The 16546-nt window shown below is 35.2% G+C and overlaps 6 protein-coding genes across 7 annotated transcripts in view; 3 read left to right on the forward strand and 3 right to left on the reverse strand.

Moving 5' to 3' along the window:
• Nucleotides 1–1224, reverse strand: part of LOC104753988 — a 3316-nt gene extending 2092 nt beyond the window's left edge. The window contains exons 1-3 of the mRNA XM_019237841.1: nucleotides 716–1224; nucleotides 382–449; nucleotides 4–196 (exon numbers count right to left, since the gene is read on the reverse strand). Coding sequence (XP_019093386.1) covers nucleotides 4–196; nucleotides 382–449; nucleotides 716–1111 — 657 coding nt within the window. The 5' untranslated portion in view covers nucleotides 1112–1224. The remainder of the gene's footprint in view (nucleotides 1–3; nucleotides 197–381; nucleotides 450–715) is intronic.
• On the forward strand, nucleotides 3242–6145 carry LOC104752160. Its single transcript, XM_010474225.2, has 9 exons — nucleotides 3242–3457; nucleotides 3827–4023; nucleotides 4121–4302; nucleotides 4397–4681; nucleotides 4770–4828; nucleotides 4959–4995; nucleotides 5074–5145; nucleotides 5229–5553; nucleotides 5638–6145. The coding sequence occupies exons 1-9, from the start codon at nucleotides 3352–3354 to the stop codon at nucleotides 6007–6009; spliced, it is 1635 nt and encodes a 544-aa protein (XP_010472527.1). The 5' UTR covers nucleotides 3242–3351; the 3' UTR covers nucleotides 6010–6145.
• On the reverse strand, nucleotides 6102–8431 carry LOC104752158 (protein MEMO1 homolog). The gene is made up of 8 exons (XM_010474224.2): nucleotides 8204–8431; nucleotides 7835–7919; nucleotides 7686–7754; nucleotides 7458–7570; nucleotides 7269–7380; nucleotides 7030–7173; nucleotides 6670–6844; nucleotides 6102–6442 (listed from the first exon to the last, which is right to left on the reverse strand). Exons 1-8 carry the CDS (start codon nucleotides 8253–8255, stop codon nucleotides 6317–6319), a joined length of 876 nt encoding a protein of 291 aa, XP_010472526.1. The 5' UTR covers nucleotides 8256–8431; the 3' UTR covers nucleotides 6102–6316.
• LOC104752162 lies at nucleotides 8824–13827 on the forward strand. The gene is made up of 3 exons (XM_010474227.2): nucleotides 8824–9385; nucleotides 9603–9739; nucleotides 13035–13827. Exons 1-3 carry the CDS (start codon nucleotides 9170–9172, stop codon nucleotides 13147–13149), a joined length of 468 nt encoding a protein of 155 aa, XP_010472529.1. The 5' UTR covers nucleotides 8824–9169; the 3' UTR covers nucleotides 13150–13827.
• LOC104752161 lies at nucleotides 9953–13004 on the reverse strand. Of its 2 annotated transcripts, XR_761900.1 has the most exons (3): nucleotides 10604–13004; nucleotides 10278–10508; nucleotides 9953–10198 (listed from the first exon to the last, which is right to left on the reverse strand). XR_761900.1 is itself a non-coding variant. In XM_010474226.1 (2 exons), the coding sequence occupies exons 1-2, from the start codon at nucleotides 12735–12737 to the stop codon at nucleotides 10345–10347; spliced, it is 2298 nt and encodes a 765-aa protein (XP_010472528.1). In that variant the 5' UTR covers nucleotides 12738–13004; the 3' UTR covers nucleotides 9953–10344. The 2 variants fall into 2 exon arrangements, 1 of the variants encoding a protein (XP_010472528.1); XM_010474226.1 differs by having other exon boundaries at nucleotides 9953–10508.
• LOC109129621 (putative defensin-like protein 80) lies at nucleotides 14869–15587 on the forward strand. The gene is made up of 2 exons (XM_019238110.1): nucleotides 14869–15094; nucleotides 15339–15587. The coding sequence occupies exons 1-2, from the start codon at nucleotides 15031–15033 to the stop codon at nucleotides 15512–15514; spliced, it is 240 nt and encodes a 79-aa protein (XP_019093655.1). The 5' UTR covers nucleotides 14869–15030; the 3' UTR covers nucleotides 15515–15587.

Genomic DNA, 16546 nt, shown 5'->3' on the forward strand with positions numbered 1-16546 from the left:
GACAATCACTGGTGAATTACCAATGGGATCAATTCTTGATATCAATCCATTCTCTTTGGGGAAGAATTTGCGGAGAACTGATTCATATTTCTTCGGTTCAATGTAGAAAAAGGGAAACGCAGCAGCGAGGTTGCCTCTAGCTAAGTTTGGTATGGGTTTAACAATGATATGATCAGGTTCCGCCATGAGAATGTAACTGACATGATGGTCAATAGAATAATAATATATATGAGCATCAAAAGTCGCATTTCCGGACCAAAATGTTTGGGTTGAATAATATCAATAAACTCAAAACTACGAGGTATTACTTAAAAATAAATTTAGAGTTTTAAAGAGTATTAAGGAAATAATTAAGGGACTGAGAATGTAAATGATACGTACTCTTCCTCTATATGTGCTTGTTGTAGCCATTGCACAAACGCCCAAGGCCTATTTAGAACTACATATCCCTGGACATTATATACAACTCATCATCGTTTTATTTTGATAGAAGAAAAAAACAAAAATTACAACATGAACATTACATTAATTTCGATAGCTCAAACATATAAGACAAGATTCCATGAGATTTGTTTTAATTAGGCAACTATTGTCAATTATAAACCTCAAACTCGAAAAGTAAAATCATGATCATTAGAGAATTAAGCTAGCTAGTAAACCAATGCATATTATATAAATCACCAATGTAACAAGAAAGTTAAATAAGATAAAGAACCTTGTCAACACCGGAGGGAAGAGGGTCAGCAACAAAGGTAGGGATCTCATCCATGAGCCCATCAGGTCGACCCGAATGCAAGATCCGGGTATACCCACCCATATCTGACCCTGGTTCGTCCCTGAACCTGTTGTACCAATAATACATGATCCGACACTGCCACGTGCTATACACCGAGTCCGTGGCTGTCACCGCCGTGTGAAACAGTCTCTTTGACTTCTTTGACCGAGTCTTGACGGGATTTACGACGACGTCATCGCCGGAAGAAGATGATCCACGACCAGGGAGATCTTGCCGGAGAGGAGGATCATCGGAGACTATGTAGTTGTATCTGATTATTAGAAATAGCGATAGAGTCATGAGTATTGGGAAGAAGTACTTCCCACGGAACGCCATTTTATCTTTTTGTGTAACAACAACTTATTCATGTGCATTTGCTCATATGTATATGTACAATGAACCTTTTGTGAAAGGAAGAAGACATAAGACACAGTTTCAAGTTGTAATAAAAATTGTAAAAGTCGTCGCTCGTATTGTGTTATTGAGAAACGAAAAGAGTAGTTGTTAGAAGGTGGCTGGTCCCACAACGTTCTGGTCTTCGTTTCATTTTTATATTTAATTATAGTTTGTTGTTTCTTCCATATGATTCAACTTATTGGTTTTTTTTCCCACTTTCTTCTCCTTGTCGAGGAATAATATTTTTCGTAAACCACCAAAAGGGGTTTGGGTTTTGGAAGAAAAGATGGGTGTATTACTATTGCCAAATGTTCTTAGGTGTTGGAAAGAAAAAAGCCCAACTAGGTGTGGGTGAATGTTGTGGAAGATGAGTATATATAATTTTGATTGGGTTTAAACTTTCTTTGAATATTTCACAATGAATAAAATGGTGACAACAAGAAGGTGATGAAATTGAATTCCAAAAAGTATGTGAGACTTTGGGAAAGAGTTAAGTGGTATGTATGATAATACCTTTTCTTCTTGATGATCTCTTGTGATATTTTTTGTGTGTTTACATTGTAAATAAACAATGTAAATCGATCATATTTGATTTGAACATATACCCTATATATTAATAGAGAAACATTTTGTTGAAAATGATAGATGTGTCGTCGCTAGAGCGATTTGAAGATTTAATTACAATTAAGCCTCTCAAGATAAACATATTTACAAAAATAAGTCTTTTAAATTTTGATTTATTAAATATGCCATTAAAATATATATGGAAATCTTTATTTCGTTATTATTTATATAAATGTGTCATTAGAATATTTAAGGTAATGTTTCTTTCTATTAGTTTTTTTAAAATGAAAGATTTCATCAACTATTAAAATATATATATATATATATATATATAGTGAATAATTTAATTATCATTTTCATAACATATTTAATGATTTAAAGTAAATTACATTTCATAAACTATTAAAAAACTTATTCATTTATTTAATTTTTTGAAATACAAAACTTATTCTCCGATTTTAAAAATTTTGATGACTATTCAAGTACTCCCTCTGTTTCACAATAAATGTCATTTTGACACGTTTCACACAAATTAAGAAAATATTAGAATATACATGTATGTCCTTATTTAATAAATGTTTAATGGGTTAATTTAGTCATAGATTAAGAGTAAAACTAAAAAATCTAATGAAAAGATGCATTGAAAATATAAAATAGTGCATTGGAAATGTAAAATGATACTCTTTATGAAACAAAGAGAGTATATATTAAAAATTAATTATTACAATAATCTTAAAAATAAATAACATTATCACAATTATCACAATAATTAACATTATATTATATTTTTACACAAAATAATTAAATGTAAATTTGAATAAAATAAAAAAAATTATGTGTAAAATTATTTTTATAATACCTAAAATTCCAGATAATAATTTTACTTATAATAATTTTATTTGAGTCGATTTATCCCGCATATAGTGCGAGTTATTACCTAATCATTTTTATTAGGGAAAAATCTAAAAATACTGTACTTATGTTTTATTTGGACGTTTAATATCTGATACTTTTTTATTGGATGTAAATGATACATACACTTCCTCTATACACTTGTCTCTAATTTCTATTGTATTTCTAGTAGTATCCATGCATAACTACTACCATGATAACTTACAATATATGTAGTATCTACTTTTAAATATATTAAAAATCCTAATTTAAATAATAACAAATGTTAAAATTCTAATATACAATACTTTATATAGTAAATACCATAGAATTTGAAATTTACTGTGACTAAGATAAATATTCAAAATTTCTTAAAACATACTTTTGCTAATATTTTCCTTTTATAAGATATAGTAATAGATAACACACGCGGTAAAAGTTAAAACTACTAGATTCCATTGTTCAATAATTCACTTCTAAAGAAAACCTGGTTTTGTGTGTATCATCAATCTAAACTCATTACAGAAAAAACTGCAGAAAAGTCTTTAGTGGGTCACATAGATATTCTTTTTTTTGTTAAAAAGGGTCACATAGATATTCGAAAAAGCATTTTTGTGTTTATAATTATTTGTCTTTCTTCTTCTTCTCTCTCTTTGCTCTGCTTCACCACTGCAACTCTCTCTATCTCTTCTCAAGATTGCGTCACAGTATACGTACAGTTAGTAATGTCTCTTCTTCTTCTTCTTCTCTTTTTATGTTGCTTCTTTACTGCTCTTTCTATTTCTCATGGAGCTTCCACTATTCACATTTCTCCTACTCAGCCTCCCACAGGTTTGTGTTTCTTTCTTTCTTGAATCTTGAGTAAAGCCTTCTTCTCTTTCCCCGGAAAGTAAAAGTGGAATAGTTACAGTTTTTAGATTTTGTCTTCTTCTACATTCTCTGTTTCTTGTTTTCCATGAAAATGCCACACTTCACTATCCTCACAAGTTCAAAACTTTGCTAAATCCTTCACAGATTTTGCACTCATTCGTAATGGGTTTTGTCTATAATCTGAAAAAAAAAAAAAAGAAAAAAATAGAACTTCATTTTTTCTCTGTAGCTGTTAGGGCTTGATGACTCTTGACATTGTCTATGCAATTTCTAGGGTTAACAAAACAAAAGGTTATATTCTTGAATCTTTATGTGATTTGTCTCTTTCAGCTTCCGAGAATTTAGGTTCTGCAATGAAATTTATAGTGGCAGAGGCGCCATTATTAGGACCTGGTTACAACAATCCTCAAGTGAATGAAGTTGCTTCAGTTGCTTTAGCTGCTCAAAGAACTTTCAGAAAAGATCCTCTCAATGGTTTCGAGAAGTATACTGGAGGATGGAACATCAGTAACCAGCATTACTGGGCCGTAAGATCTTCCACTTCTTGAGTTTATCTTTTTACTTGTTTCTTTTGTTTGTTGTGCTAAGGTTTAGATTATGTGTTTGTGTTTTTTGATATTGCAGTCTGTGAGCTATACAGCTGCTCCTCTCTTTGTTCTTGCTGCTGTCTGGTTTCTCGGCTTCGGCATCTGTTTATTGGTCATCTGTATGTGTCACATTTGCCATAGAAGCAAATCTATTGGATACTCAAAACTTGCTTATGTTGTCTCCCTCATCTGCCTCCTCATCTTCACCGTTATTGCAATGTGAGTTCGGAGAAAAGATTAACACCACTTTGTTTGTTATGTAGAGTGCTTCTTGTCTTAAACTGATTAACATTTGAGTTTTTGTTTGTCACAGAATCGGATGTGTTCTGCTATACTCGGGTCAGATCAGGTACAACAAAAGCACGACGGAGACATTAGAGTATGTCATGAGCCAAGCTGATAGCACCATTTCACAGCTTAGAGCTATCTCTGATTATCTTGCTTCAGCCAAGCAGGCTGCAGTTCTTCAGGTCCTTTTACCTGCAAATGTCCAAACTGAAATCGATCAGATTGGAGCGAAACTGGATTCTTCTGTAGCCACCATCACCGAGAAATCGACTAGTAGCTCCAATAACATAAGACATTTTCTTGACTCCGTGTAAGAAGTCCTAACATACTGTCTGTTACAGGAACCTAATTATTGGTTCTTGGAAAACTATGTATAATGGTGATATCTGTTCTTGCAGGAAGGCGGCGCTTATTGTAGTTTCTATCGTCATGCTTGTCGTGACATTTCTTGGTCTCGGTAAATCTTGAATCCGTATCTTTTGTAATTTTCATCCTTTCTAAGACAAAACTCTTGGAAACGAACTTCTATATGAATTCTGTCAACTTATGTATTAACTCTAGTGATCTTGTTACTTCTTCTTTTGCAGTTTCTTCAATATTCGGGATGCAGGTCATCGTTTACACGTGAGTAAAAACCCTGAAATGTTCACTGTATGACTTTTATGAGTAAAAACTATCTGAATCCTTTTCCTCTTTGTGCAGCCTTGTGGTTTTGGGATGGATTCTGGTGACAGGTACATTCATCTTGAGCGGAACATTCCTTGTGCTACACAAGTATGTCTCATGTCTCTTCATCAACTTGTTCTTTGTTAGTTACAGTTCAAACATAACTGAATGTGTTTCTCTTTCAACACCAGTGCAACAGCAGACACATGTGTGGCAATGAGCGAATGGGTTGAGAGACCATCAAGCAACACTGCTCTTGACGAGATCTTGCCTTGTACAGACAATGCCACAGCTCAGGAAACTTTGATGCGTAGCAGGGAGGTGACGGGTCAGCTCGTGGATTTAATTAACACTGTCATCACTAATGTCTCCAACATCAACTTCTCTCCAGTCTTTGTCCCAATGTATTATAACCAGTCTGGACCTCTGCTTCCATTGCTCTGCAATCCTTTTAACCATGACCTTACCGATCGCTCTTGTTCGCCTGGTGAGCTCGATTTGAACAATGCTACTCAAGTAAGTCCCTCTGTCCAGTTTCTTTAGAGTTGAAACTGTCACTAGTTGTACACAAAAATCTTAGTGATGTCACAACACTCACAGGCCTGGACCAGTTTCGTGTGCCAAGTGAGCCAGAATGGAACCTGCGCCACAACAGGGAGGCTCACACCGGCTCTATACAGTCAGATGGCATCAGGTGTTAACATCAGCACGGGTTTGATAAGAGACGCGCCATTCCTGGTCCAGCTTCAGGACTGTTCATACGCAAAGCAGACCTTTAGAGACATAACCAATGACCACTGTCCTGGACTCCGGCGTTATGGCTATTGGGTATATGTGGGTCTGGCCATATTAGGGACAGCTGTGATGCTCTCACTTCTGTTCTGGATCATTTACAGTAGAGAGAGAAGGCATCGGAAGGAAGCTCTGCCTGAGTTTTCAGAAAGTAAGGAGATTGTAAGAGTAAACTTTTGATGAATGTTTCTGTAGAGTTTAAGCAAAGTGTGTGAAGTGTCAAGACACTTGATTTGTGCTTCCTTGTACGAACATAGTCTACTGAGGAAAAATGAAAAATTAGATATCAATAGAAGAGAGAGTCTTGTGCTTTTTAGTTGTTGTTATTACAGAGGATTGTAAGCACGAAACCTTTGGTTTTCTAAGGTTCTTTGCATTGTCAAATGTGTTTAGAAGATACATTTCGACCCTGAAAAAACCTTGAAACTAAAATGTAAAATAGCAAATGGGAATTTTTAGCACACCAAGTTTCCATCTTTTGTTTAGTTCAGGTTTCCAACTTGGCTGCAGCAGATGCATAGCTGACACTGCTGTCTCGCATTGTCTGGCATTGGCTTGACTGCTCGTACCGCAGGAAATTGATCTTAATCTTGCTTGAAGAATGTTTTATCATCTGAAGGTAATCACAAACATAAAACAGAAGCAATAAGTTTTGAGGAATATCTACACACCCGATATGGGCTAAAGGTAGCCAAGTTGAGTACCAGATTCACCTTTTTATTCATCCATTACAATGGTTGCATCTAAAATTCTAAAAGTAATGTACATAGATCTAGAAACTTAAGACTAATTTTCATGAAGTTATTGACCATGGCAAAGAAACGGGTTAGGACTGCTTACATGGAGAAAAATACTGATCGGGTGGCGCCCACAAATCGTGTTGTCAAACTCCAGAAGATACTTCTTAAAGGCATCTGGATCTCCTGTCTCTATAATATCCATTCCTTTCTTGTCGAGAGCCTCAATAGATTTGTGTATGGCACCATGAGTGTTGTCATAGTGCATGTAGTTAAACCTAGAAGCCAAAACATACAAAAACAATCATAACAGAGGCCTTTAGCTCACTGGAAAGGCAATTAAAGAAAATTTCAGAAAGAGATAAGCAAAACATGATTTCTTGAGCAAATGTACAATAAAAGTAAAGTTTCATCAGAATGTGGTATTTCAATGAAAGAAAGGAGATGAAGAGCTAAGACAAACCTTGAGCCCCAGTGGCAAAAGTCAGAGGAAACTGAGAAAAAATTCTTGGGATCATCCACATATTTGGCAAGCAATTCACCGTACATGGCTTCATGTTCAGCACTTACTGCTCCAACCAAGATGGGTACAACTTTCACATCGTGCCTGATCAAATACGAGAATGGGCCAGTATCAGAAAACCATCCCCTTCACTATTTAAAGTTATATCTGAGCATTAACAGTACTACCCCTGTAATTACCCTTCAAATACTTTGGCCAAATATGGCAAGTGCATTTCCATGCTGTGCTCAGCCTCATCTACCCGAAGATCCATCATTCCAAATTTTCCCATAGCTCTTATCTCCTTAATCACTGGTGAGTTCGTAAGAAAACCAAAAAAAGAAAACATCTTTGTTTGGTAAAGAATAAGACAAGCTAGCCAAACTTACAGTCCACATCAACGGGTAGATCTCCTATGGGGGTTTTGTAAACTGTTGCAGTCGAAAGGGCACATTTTGGAGTATAAAAGTGGTGAGATGGACCAAGAAGAAATATCCGTGAACTGCAATGTACACAGCAATAGTCAGATAGAATTCATGGGTTCACTCTAACTCATTGCAAAGTATACCGCTCTAGAAAGCAAGGATTGCATGAAATTACAATCAAAGCTTACTTACATGTTGGTAGGATCAATGTTTGCAAAGGCATAGGCAGCTGCACGACCGGAGTACGAATAACCTGCGTGTCTGGAATCCTTTCAACAAGTCAGGAGAAGTTCAATCACATTTTAAGAGGAAATAAGATCAGCAAAAACAAACAAACTTACGGTGCAATCACGCCTCGAACATCAGGAGATTTAACCAAACCAGTTGCACTAAGCCATTCTTCCAGATCAGATGACAACTTTGTAGCTGAATGAATAAAGAAACATAAAACACGCTTCAGATTCTTCTTCTTAATCAAATCTTTCAATGCAGAAAACCAAAAAAAAAAACATTTGTTTCCAAAACAATCTCACAAATTTTCTTTTTTACAGAAATCAAATCCTAAAACCCAGATAATTATACTAAACATGAGATCAAATTATCACAATTATGAAATCGAAAACCTAATTATTCAACCCTAAATAGGATTGATTGAACATGCAAGTAAGAAATCGTAAGCAAGCGAGAAAATAAAGAAAAAGAGAACTCACGATTATCGGTATACCAAGAGCCTGCATGTGTTGGTTGTCTCACTTTCTCCATTATATCGCCAAGTAATTGAAGGATCGTGATCGAATTCGCAAACCCCTAATTTCTTCAGAGCTTTCCCTAAACTTGCGAGAGATGATGACTAGAGAAGATTCTCTACTTCTGTGTTTTTTAAGTATTCTTCTGGTTCTTCTGGGTCTTCTGGGTCTCTTCGCCAACTCTGGGAAGAAAAAAACTCAGAGAAAACATGTGTGCCGTTTTACTATTTATATTAAACATTCGTGCTGTTTTGTCGTACTGGACTTAAGAATAACATGCATTTCTACTTCAAATTTAGATAACAGCGTGCCGTTTACAACTGTGAGATGATTATTATTGATTTAACAGTTTTTTTGAGTGCTACAAACCAAAACCAAAACCAAAACCATTATCTTGTTTTTTTTTTTTTTTTTTTAAAAGGCATTCAAATTTAAAGCATGAAATAAAAGTTTTATAGGGCCGAAACCCAATATTGGAAATCCAATTAGATAAGAAAATTAGAATTATAACTAAACCAAATTAAACCCATAGTTTAAGTAGAACTAGATTTGAACCGAGTAGTTGAATCCAAACCAGAAAAACGGTTAGGCTGTAGAAACTAATTCAAACCACTTCACGCACCATCAATGATTGGTAGAGAGAGAAGATCGTGTTAGAGATAGGGAGAAGCACCATCAAGGGTTTTCCTCTTTGAAAACTAAGATCCTGCAAGCCAAAATTGTAGCATGTTGGAAGACAAGATCGAGTTGGAGTCGCGGAAGCTTAGTGCTCTATTTCGCAGAAGGGAGTCAGTCTGTTTGACAATGAGGTCAGTAGACTTGAAGCTGCTTCAATGGAGGCGGTGATTCCTTTCTGTCCAGATATGGTAGATCGTAGCTTGCCAGACAGTGAAGAGGAGGATCTTTGCATCACGGGTTCCTTGGAAGTTGATGAGTCGTTGGAGACAGTCGGACCAAGAACAGATAGGGGAAAAGGAGCACCGATTGGATATGAGATTCCAGATGGTCCAGCTGAACGGACAGTCGAAGAATAGATGGTCACGACTCTCCTCAGCCGAACCACACAACAGACATGAAGGATCTACCGATAGGCCCCAAGATCGAAGTCTGTCCCGAGTTGGACATATGTTCAACACAAAAAGCCATGTGAGGAATCTATGCTTTGGAATTCCTTTAGTGAACCAAACTATCCTATACCATGCCACAGTTGGTAAAGTTTCCTTTAGGGCGGTGTAAATATTCCCTGTTGATCGACCATCTCGCAATTGATCACTTAGCCATCAAACATACTTGTCCTCTTCATCTGTTAGCTGCAAGGTAGTTAACTCAATGTGATAGTTGACCTGTTTTTCGGATCGTGCAGGTTGTACCCTCCAGGAGCCTTGACACCATAGGTCAGCAATGGTTGATCTTTGCGGAATTCCAAGAGGTCCCTCATTGCTCAGATAAGTCGACATCTGTCCAAGATTACACCAGTGATCACTCCAGAACCTACACCTGGTACCATTTCCCACCTTCATCTTTATCCAGGGGTAAACCTTTTCCCGAAGTTTTAAGAGCTTGTTTGTTAGCTAGGAGAACTTGTTACTTGGCTTTCGAGTCCAGAAGTTGTTGAGATCGTTCGAAAGGACAGCGGATTTATCTTGTTCATAACAATAAGAATGTAACAATCATAGATAAGATAGATACACAAACTAATCCAAACAATCAATAAATAAAAAAATAAAAAAATTATGATATACTTAATTACATTACAAACCACCCAAAATGACATAATGAATAAACAAATATGATGAACTCATCAAAAAAAAAAAAAACTCATCACGCACATCTTCTTCACGGCCATACCCGTCAAGAGATTCAAAAAGAAAAAAAGAATTGCTTCAATGCTTCCATAAGCTTAGAAACCAAACCAAAAATTGAAGAAAAATTGCGTATAGCTCTCACTGAATACAATACCTGCAATAACAGTTGTTGTAACATATCAATAGATTAGTTTTCCCATCAAACACAAACCCGGATAAACTTTTGAACTTACCTAGTAATACGTGAAAACTGAAGCCAGCCGATATGTTCAGGTCTGTATAATGTGATGAATGGTGTCATCACTGAGGCCCTGAAAACACATTCTCTAATATATCATGCAGTTTGGGTGACCGTCTCCGGAACAAAGGTTCTAGCCGGAAAGATGGGACACCGATCTGCCATCTTTTAGCATCATACATTTCATTCCATGCCTGTACTATCTCATCGATCTTGAATCCCATACCTACAGTTATTATTCGATTGTGATGATTTTAATTGGCTCATATTTGCAAGTGATTTCGCTAGAGGTTGGTAATTTATTTTACAAACTTTGATTACCTTCAAGTGCATTGTCGCTTGAGCTATGGTTCTTGACCATGACAGCTATATCAGTTGCAGAAGCTCCTGCTAATTCGAATTTCTCCACTGCTACTTCCAAGCACTCATCCCAAGTCGGTAGGCCAATCTTATACTCCACCATAGACCGTTCATACAGTAAAGAACCCCACAAAAGATTAATCTGGGATGTCATATTAGCTGTTTGCTCTGCGCTTTCTTCATCAGACGCCTCACTAAATACTCCATCCAAGCCTAACTTCTGCAGCAGTTCTTTGTGTTTATCAAAATTGGAGATTCCATTTAGACGACGTTCTTCCATCTCTTCCCATATTTGCATACCCTTTTCCATGCTCTCCTCAGCTTTGTTGTAGAGCTTTAAAACATCCTGGGAAGCCTCGCTTTCAATATCTACATTGCCACCGAGTGCATGATACCAGCAAAGCTTAGCCTGCTCAAACTGTTGTTGCCCGAGAGCTAGAAAAGCTTCATAGAAATCAGACTTAATTTTAATCGCTTCTTCATATTTTTCCGCAGCTTTGTTGTATTCATTCTTTGCCCATTCAAATCCGGTCTCAACTCTCTCTAGTATAGTTTCTTTTGAACCATCCTCAGGAAAATAGATCTGCCTTCTTGCCTTGGACATATGAACATTTCCCCAGTTAAACATAGCAAGTGCAGCCATTTCTTGGAACTTATCAGCAGCAATATCAAAAAGTTCTTGCGCATCTTCGCCAGTGACGATATCTTCCATTGCTTCTGTATACAGTTTCATCCCAAGGTTATGAAGGTCCAAGTACGAATCTGAATCAAACCCGACATGATTCTTGAACAGTTGCGCAAACTGGAAAATCCAATGCTCAAGACCAGTAGACGCTTTCGCAGATTCAACATAGTCTCCGACGCTTCCATTATCCGCGACACTACTCGATCCCTTGGCAAACTTATCAACTGTTTCTTCGTTGTTCAAGACATCATAAGTTGGTTCGTGATTGGGGCTAACTTCAGATATATACAATCTAAAGGAACCAAGTTTCTCCCTCGTAGATGCAGCCAGCCTCAGCTCATCTGTCGTAGTAATGGTAACCAAATCACCCTCTGAGTCCCTATATTTGATCAGGAAACCATTCAGAGCAGGAAACCGATCCCTGATCACGTCTCGTACAAGTAAAACACTAGAATCCAACGGCAGTTGCGCCCACCGTATATCATCTCCATGAACCAACTTCACTGTCCTAGTCACTGTTGTGTCCTCCTTAACGTTCCCTCCTCGTTCAACAATCACCGAAGCAATGACCTCTTTGTCCATAACAGGACTCACTTTCTTCTCCTCAACCACAACCTTATCCTCTAGCTTCTTCTCTTCTCTCGCCACTATATTCCCTTTCTCTTTCTTCCCGCTATCAGCTTCCTCTCCATTCTCAACTTTCGCATCCTCGACGACAAGAGCTTCATTACTCTTATCTTTTTCAGCGATCATCATCATCGCCGTCTTCTTCTTCTTCTTCTTCTTCCGCAACCTCTCCTTAACAATCTTACGTAACCGAGCAGCTCCAACAGGCTGCACATTAACAAAATTCTTCTCCATTTCAACAACATCAATCCCTTTACCAACCAAAACCTTCTTCACCCTCTCGAAAATCTCATTAGCAGAAACATTCTCTGCTTCCATATTCAACACAACGCGAGAATCCCTAAACGCGAAATCCAGTTTATTCAAAGCCTCGTAACACCGAGCACGTTTCAACAGAGCTTTGCTATACCTAGGAGAAGCCTCTAGAGCAAGATTACATTCGTTAATCGCGTTAGGATACTCACCTAACCCCATTTGCATATAACAAGAAGCCATACTCGTTCTCAGATAAGCTACGTCCCCATGATCTCTAGGCAGAAGCTTAACGGCTTTATCGTACCTTAACATCGCTCCTTCGTGATCACGTTTCTGGAATATTTTGTTTCCTTCTTCTTTGAGCTCTAATGCTCGGTTGATGAAGATCGTCATATCTTCGTCGAATAACTTCGTGGTGGAACGATCGAAGGTTTTTCCGATCTTACCTCCGCCGCCGCTGCCGGAAGCTTCCGTCGGCGGCATTTCGGAATTGTTGTTGTTCTTCTTCTTCCCCGTCGGTTTCCCCATTTCGCAATTTTGAAAATTTCGAATCGCAAATCAAATCAGAGAATTCGGAATGTTCTAACTCAGATTGGGAACGTGTTATTTTTATTTTTATTTTTGGATTGAGTGATCTCTAATCCACGAATGAATATACGAGAGTGTGTATAACAATTTTATACCGACAATTTTTTTTTTTTTAATTCAGAAAAGTCAAACTTTATAATAAGAGGGAGAAGAAAAAAATCTAAATCTGAATCCCGAACCGAACCGAACCCTGAACCCAACCGAAAAATTCTGATATTTTTTTTTTTGTTCCTAAAGTATTTCAGATATCTTCATTTGTATTAGTCCTGTCCCCTGTGTGGTGAGTGGAACGAGTCTCGGGACCACCTTTTCTTTGCCTGCCCGTACACGTTCTCTATTTGGTCAGCTTTGAGCATTCCACTACTCCGTCGCACTCCAAACCCTGACTGGTCCATCACTTCGAGGGTTCTCACCCGTAAAACCTCCCCATCCATCGACGTAGCTCTCCTTCGTCTCCTCTTCAAGACGGTGATATATTTTGTATGGCGGGAACGTAATGGGCGTATCCACAATAGGGGCCCCCCCGTAGCTACTTTGCCCTCACTTATATGGTTGTCGATGAGGTCACTCTCCGGTTAACAAGTCTCCAACGTCCGCGAAATGTTGTGAGTCCTCTTATGGAACACTGGTCTAGTCTCCTGGACCGTTTGTCCCATACTCTGTTTTTGAAAAGCTCTGCTCTGCTCTGTTTTTTTTTTTTTTACAAGCTTCTACCAAACTTTTTGTACATAATTTTCTTTTTTGTTTATCAATAAATTTAACATTTCAACAAAAAAAAAAAAAACGTGGTCTTGTTGATTAATGAATTTAATGTAAGAGATTACAGCCCTGTTCGTTTTATTGTTGCGGCGATGGCGATCGGCGACCAATAAAACAGCTTTATTTCTCTTTCAAAATCTTCATCTCTCCCATTTTCCAGTCCCTGCGACTTAAATCTTAGGATTTCGGATCGCCAAAATAATTAGCGACACCACCTATACCTTGAATTAAAAGTAGCGACAGTCGCTGGTTTTGAATCCATTGATTAAGATCTGCGAAGGAGACGATGTACAAAATAATTAACAATATAAAAAAAAGATTTTAATTAAAAATTTACAGAATTAACAGTTTTACCCTTTAAAATGCTTATATTTACGATACTAGATTTGGACCGTGCTAAAGCACAAGTTGAAATACATTTTATTATCTTTAAAATATTAGATATGTAATTGTTTATAATATTATTTGGATACAACTCATGCAAATAATTTTTATGGTAAATATCACTCATGAAATGTAAATCTATTATGTAAGTCTTATATTGTTAATTTTAATCTGTGCTATATAAAATTATTAACCCCTATTAGAGTGGGTCCAATAGCTTCCGTGCTAGAGTATATAAAAATTTAATCCGTGCTAGAGTATATAAAAATTTAACCCGTGCTAAAGTATGTAAGTTTTAAAATTATAATATAAATAAAAATTTTCAATCTGTGCTCTATCACAGGTCCTAATTTTTATTGAAAGTTGTGGTTTATCAATAAAATATGTAGAAAATAAATTTGTAATATTGTGTTTAAAAATCTTTGGAAACAACTTGATATCAGACTAAAATCTTCCGAAAATACAGTTTGGAATATCTATGATTTTATTTGTTACCATTAATATATCAATTATCAATTTGGAATATTCCAAATTAAGGTTGCACCCAATATTTAAGTGTAACCAATTAATATATAAATTATTCTATAACTTATCTATAACCTATTTGTAACCATTTGTAATCATTTATTAAAAATATAAAATCTACAAAAACTATGTTGTGTACTTCCCTTTTATTAAAAAGGGATTAACTTGCCTAAAAATAGTCGCAGGTGGGATCGCGCGACAGTAAAAAGAACAAGGCCCTGCAATGACATTTTAACTAATATTTCACTTGTTATAGTTATTTTATTATACAATATTGCTGAAATAATAATATAGATATATATATATATATCTATATATGTATATAGATATATATATATCTTTTATATCTATATACATATATAGATATATAACTCTTAAAGCATGACATTTATAATATCTTTATATAAATATATATATAGATATATATCTTTTAAAGATAGATATTAATAACATACTGATTTGTTGCCAAAAGACTAAGATTTCAGAATTTGTGTATATATAGAGCTTTAAATCTTGACAACTACTCCAAAACATCCAAACAAAAAGGATTCACAAGACATTAGTAATGGTTTTTCGAAGATCTCCATGTGTTTTCATTGCAGTTTCTATCATTGCAATGCTAATCACAGGTTAGTCAATAACACATAATATATATGCTTATAGTTAATTATCATGATATGATCTACGGTTATTTAAAGTTAAAGTTTCAAATTTTGGAATTATTTTGGAATGATACTTTCTCTTCCCACACAAACAAACAAAAATTCATTCTTAAACCCACTTTTAAGGGTTATATAATGCCATTACATATACTAATTGTAGCATATTTGTGATATATAACGTATGCTTGGTTTTTTGGTAAAATACTTACAGGTGTAAGACCAGATCCAATAACGGATTTTTGTCCAGGGGTATGTTCTGTGGCAGCAGTACCAGACTGCGACACACTGTGCATTAGCTTAGGGTATCCAGGAGGTTATTGTCGAGCATTAAGGAGGTGTTGTTGTAATCCAAAATCTTCCAAATCCTCAATTGTTCCTCCTATTTAAGTTTTGTTTCGTTATCCTTGGTTACTCTTTTATCCTTTTTAATAAATAAACAGTAATAAACAAACTTAGACTTTGAAATGAAACACCTAATGTTTAATTAACCAATTATCACTTATATTTTTGTTGGTACTTACTTGGTAATAAACCATTGAATTCCAAACACTGGTAACCATTAGAAAAATAAAATGAAAAAATAAAAAGAACAATGCAGAATGAAATAAATAGTTTTTGAGGAATGAAAAGTAAATTTGTAGAGAATGAACAAAATACTAAATGGTAATCAAACAATAAAAATATTTAATAAATTAAATTTCAGTGATAATACTAATATTATTTGTAATGTACTTATGATAAATTTTACATTTGATTTTAAAAGAAAATTTGTCAATTAAATTTTAGATATATTATATTAACTATATATAATTAATATTAACATACAATAAAATTTTAAGAGTAATTTAAACTTGTTTAGTATTCATACAATTTTCAAATAGAGCCTTAAGATTAGTTAGACATAAAATTCCTATCAAAAATATTTTTTTCTGTCAATATTTGTGAAAATATAAAAGTTTTTATATTACAAAATTGAAATTTTATTAATAAACATATTTTTTGTTTATTTTGAAAGAAAAACGAATTTTAATATTTGTTCTTTTCTTTTTCGTTCTATTTGTTCCTCATCAATTTTTGGGATGAACATTTTTGTTCTATTGTTACTTTTTTTTTAGAATGTAAAGGAAAAAAAAATGTGGAATAGAGAGGAATGTGATATTCCTCCTTATTATTTTTCTAAATTTTGATCACCAATCGAAGTATGCATCTTTTTCAATAGTAACACGTCATTTTAAAAATTTAGCAATTGTGTACATATATTTTTTTTTGAACAACCAGCTTCTTATATTAAAAACTTAATATACCAATTGTGTATACAAAATAAGGAATTTTAATATATATAAATATATGATTTTGTTGTATTATTTTAGAAATAGGATAAATAAATATATATATATATATATATATATATATATATAT

The sequence above is a fragment of the Camelina sativa genome, chromosome 16, assembly GCF_000633955.1.
Source record: "Camelina sativa cultivar DH55 chromosome 16, Cs, whole genome shotgun sequence".
In the NCBI taxonomy this organism is placed as follows: Eukaryota; Viridiplantae; Streptophyta; class Magnoliopsida; order Brassicales; family Brassicaceae; genus Camelina; species Camelina sativa.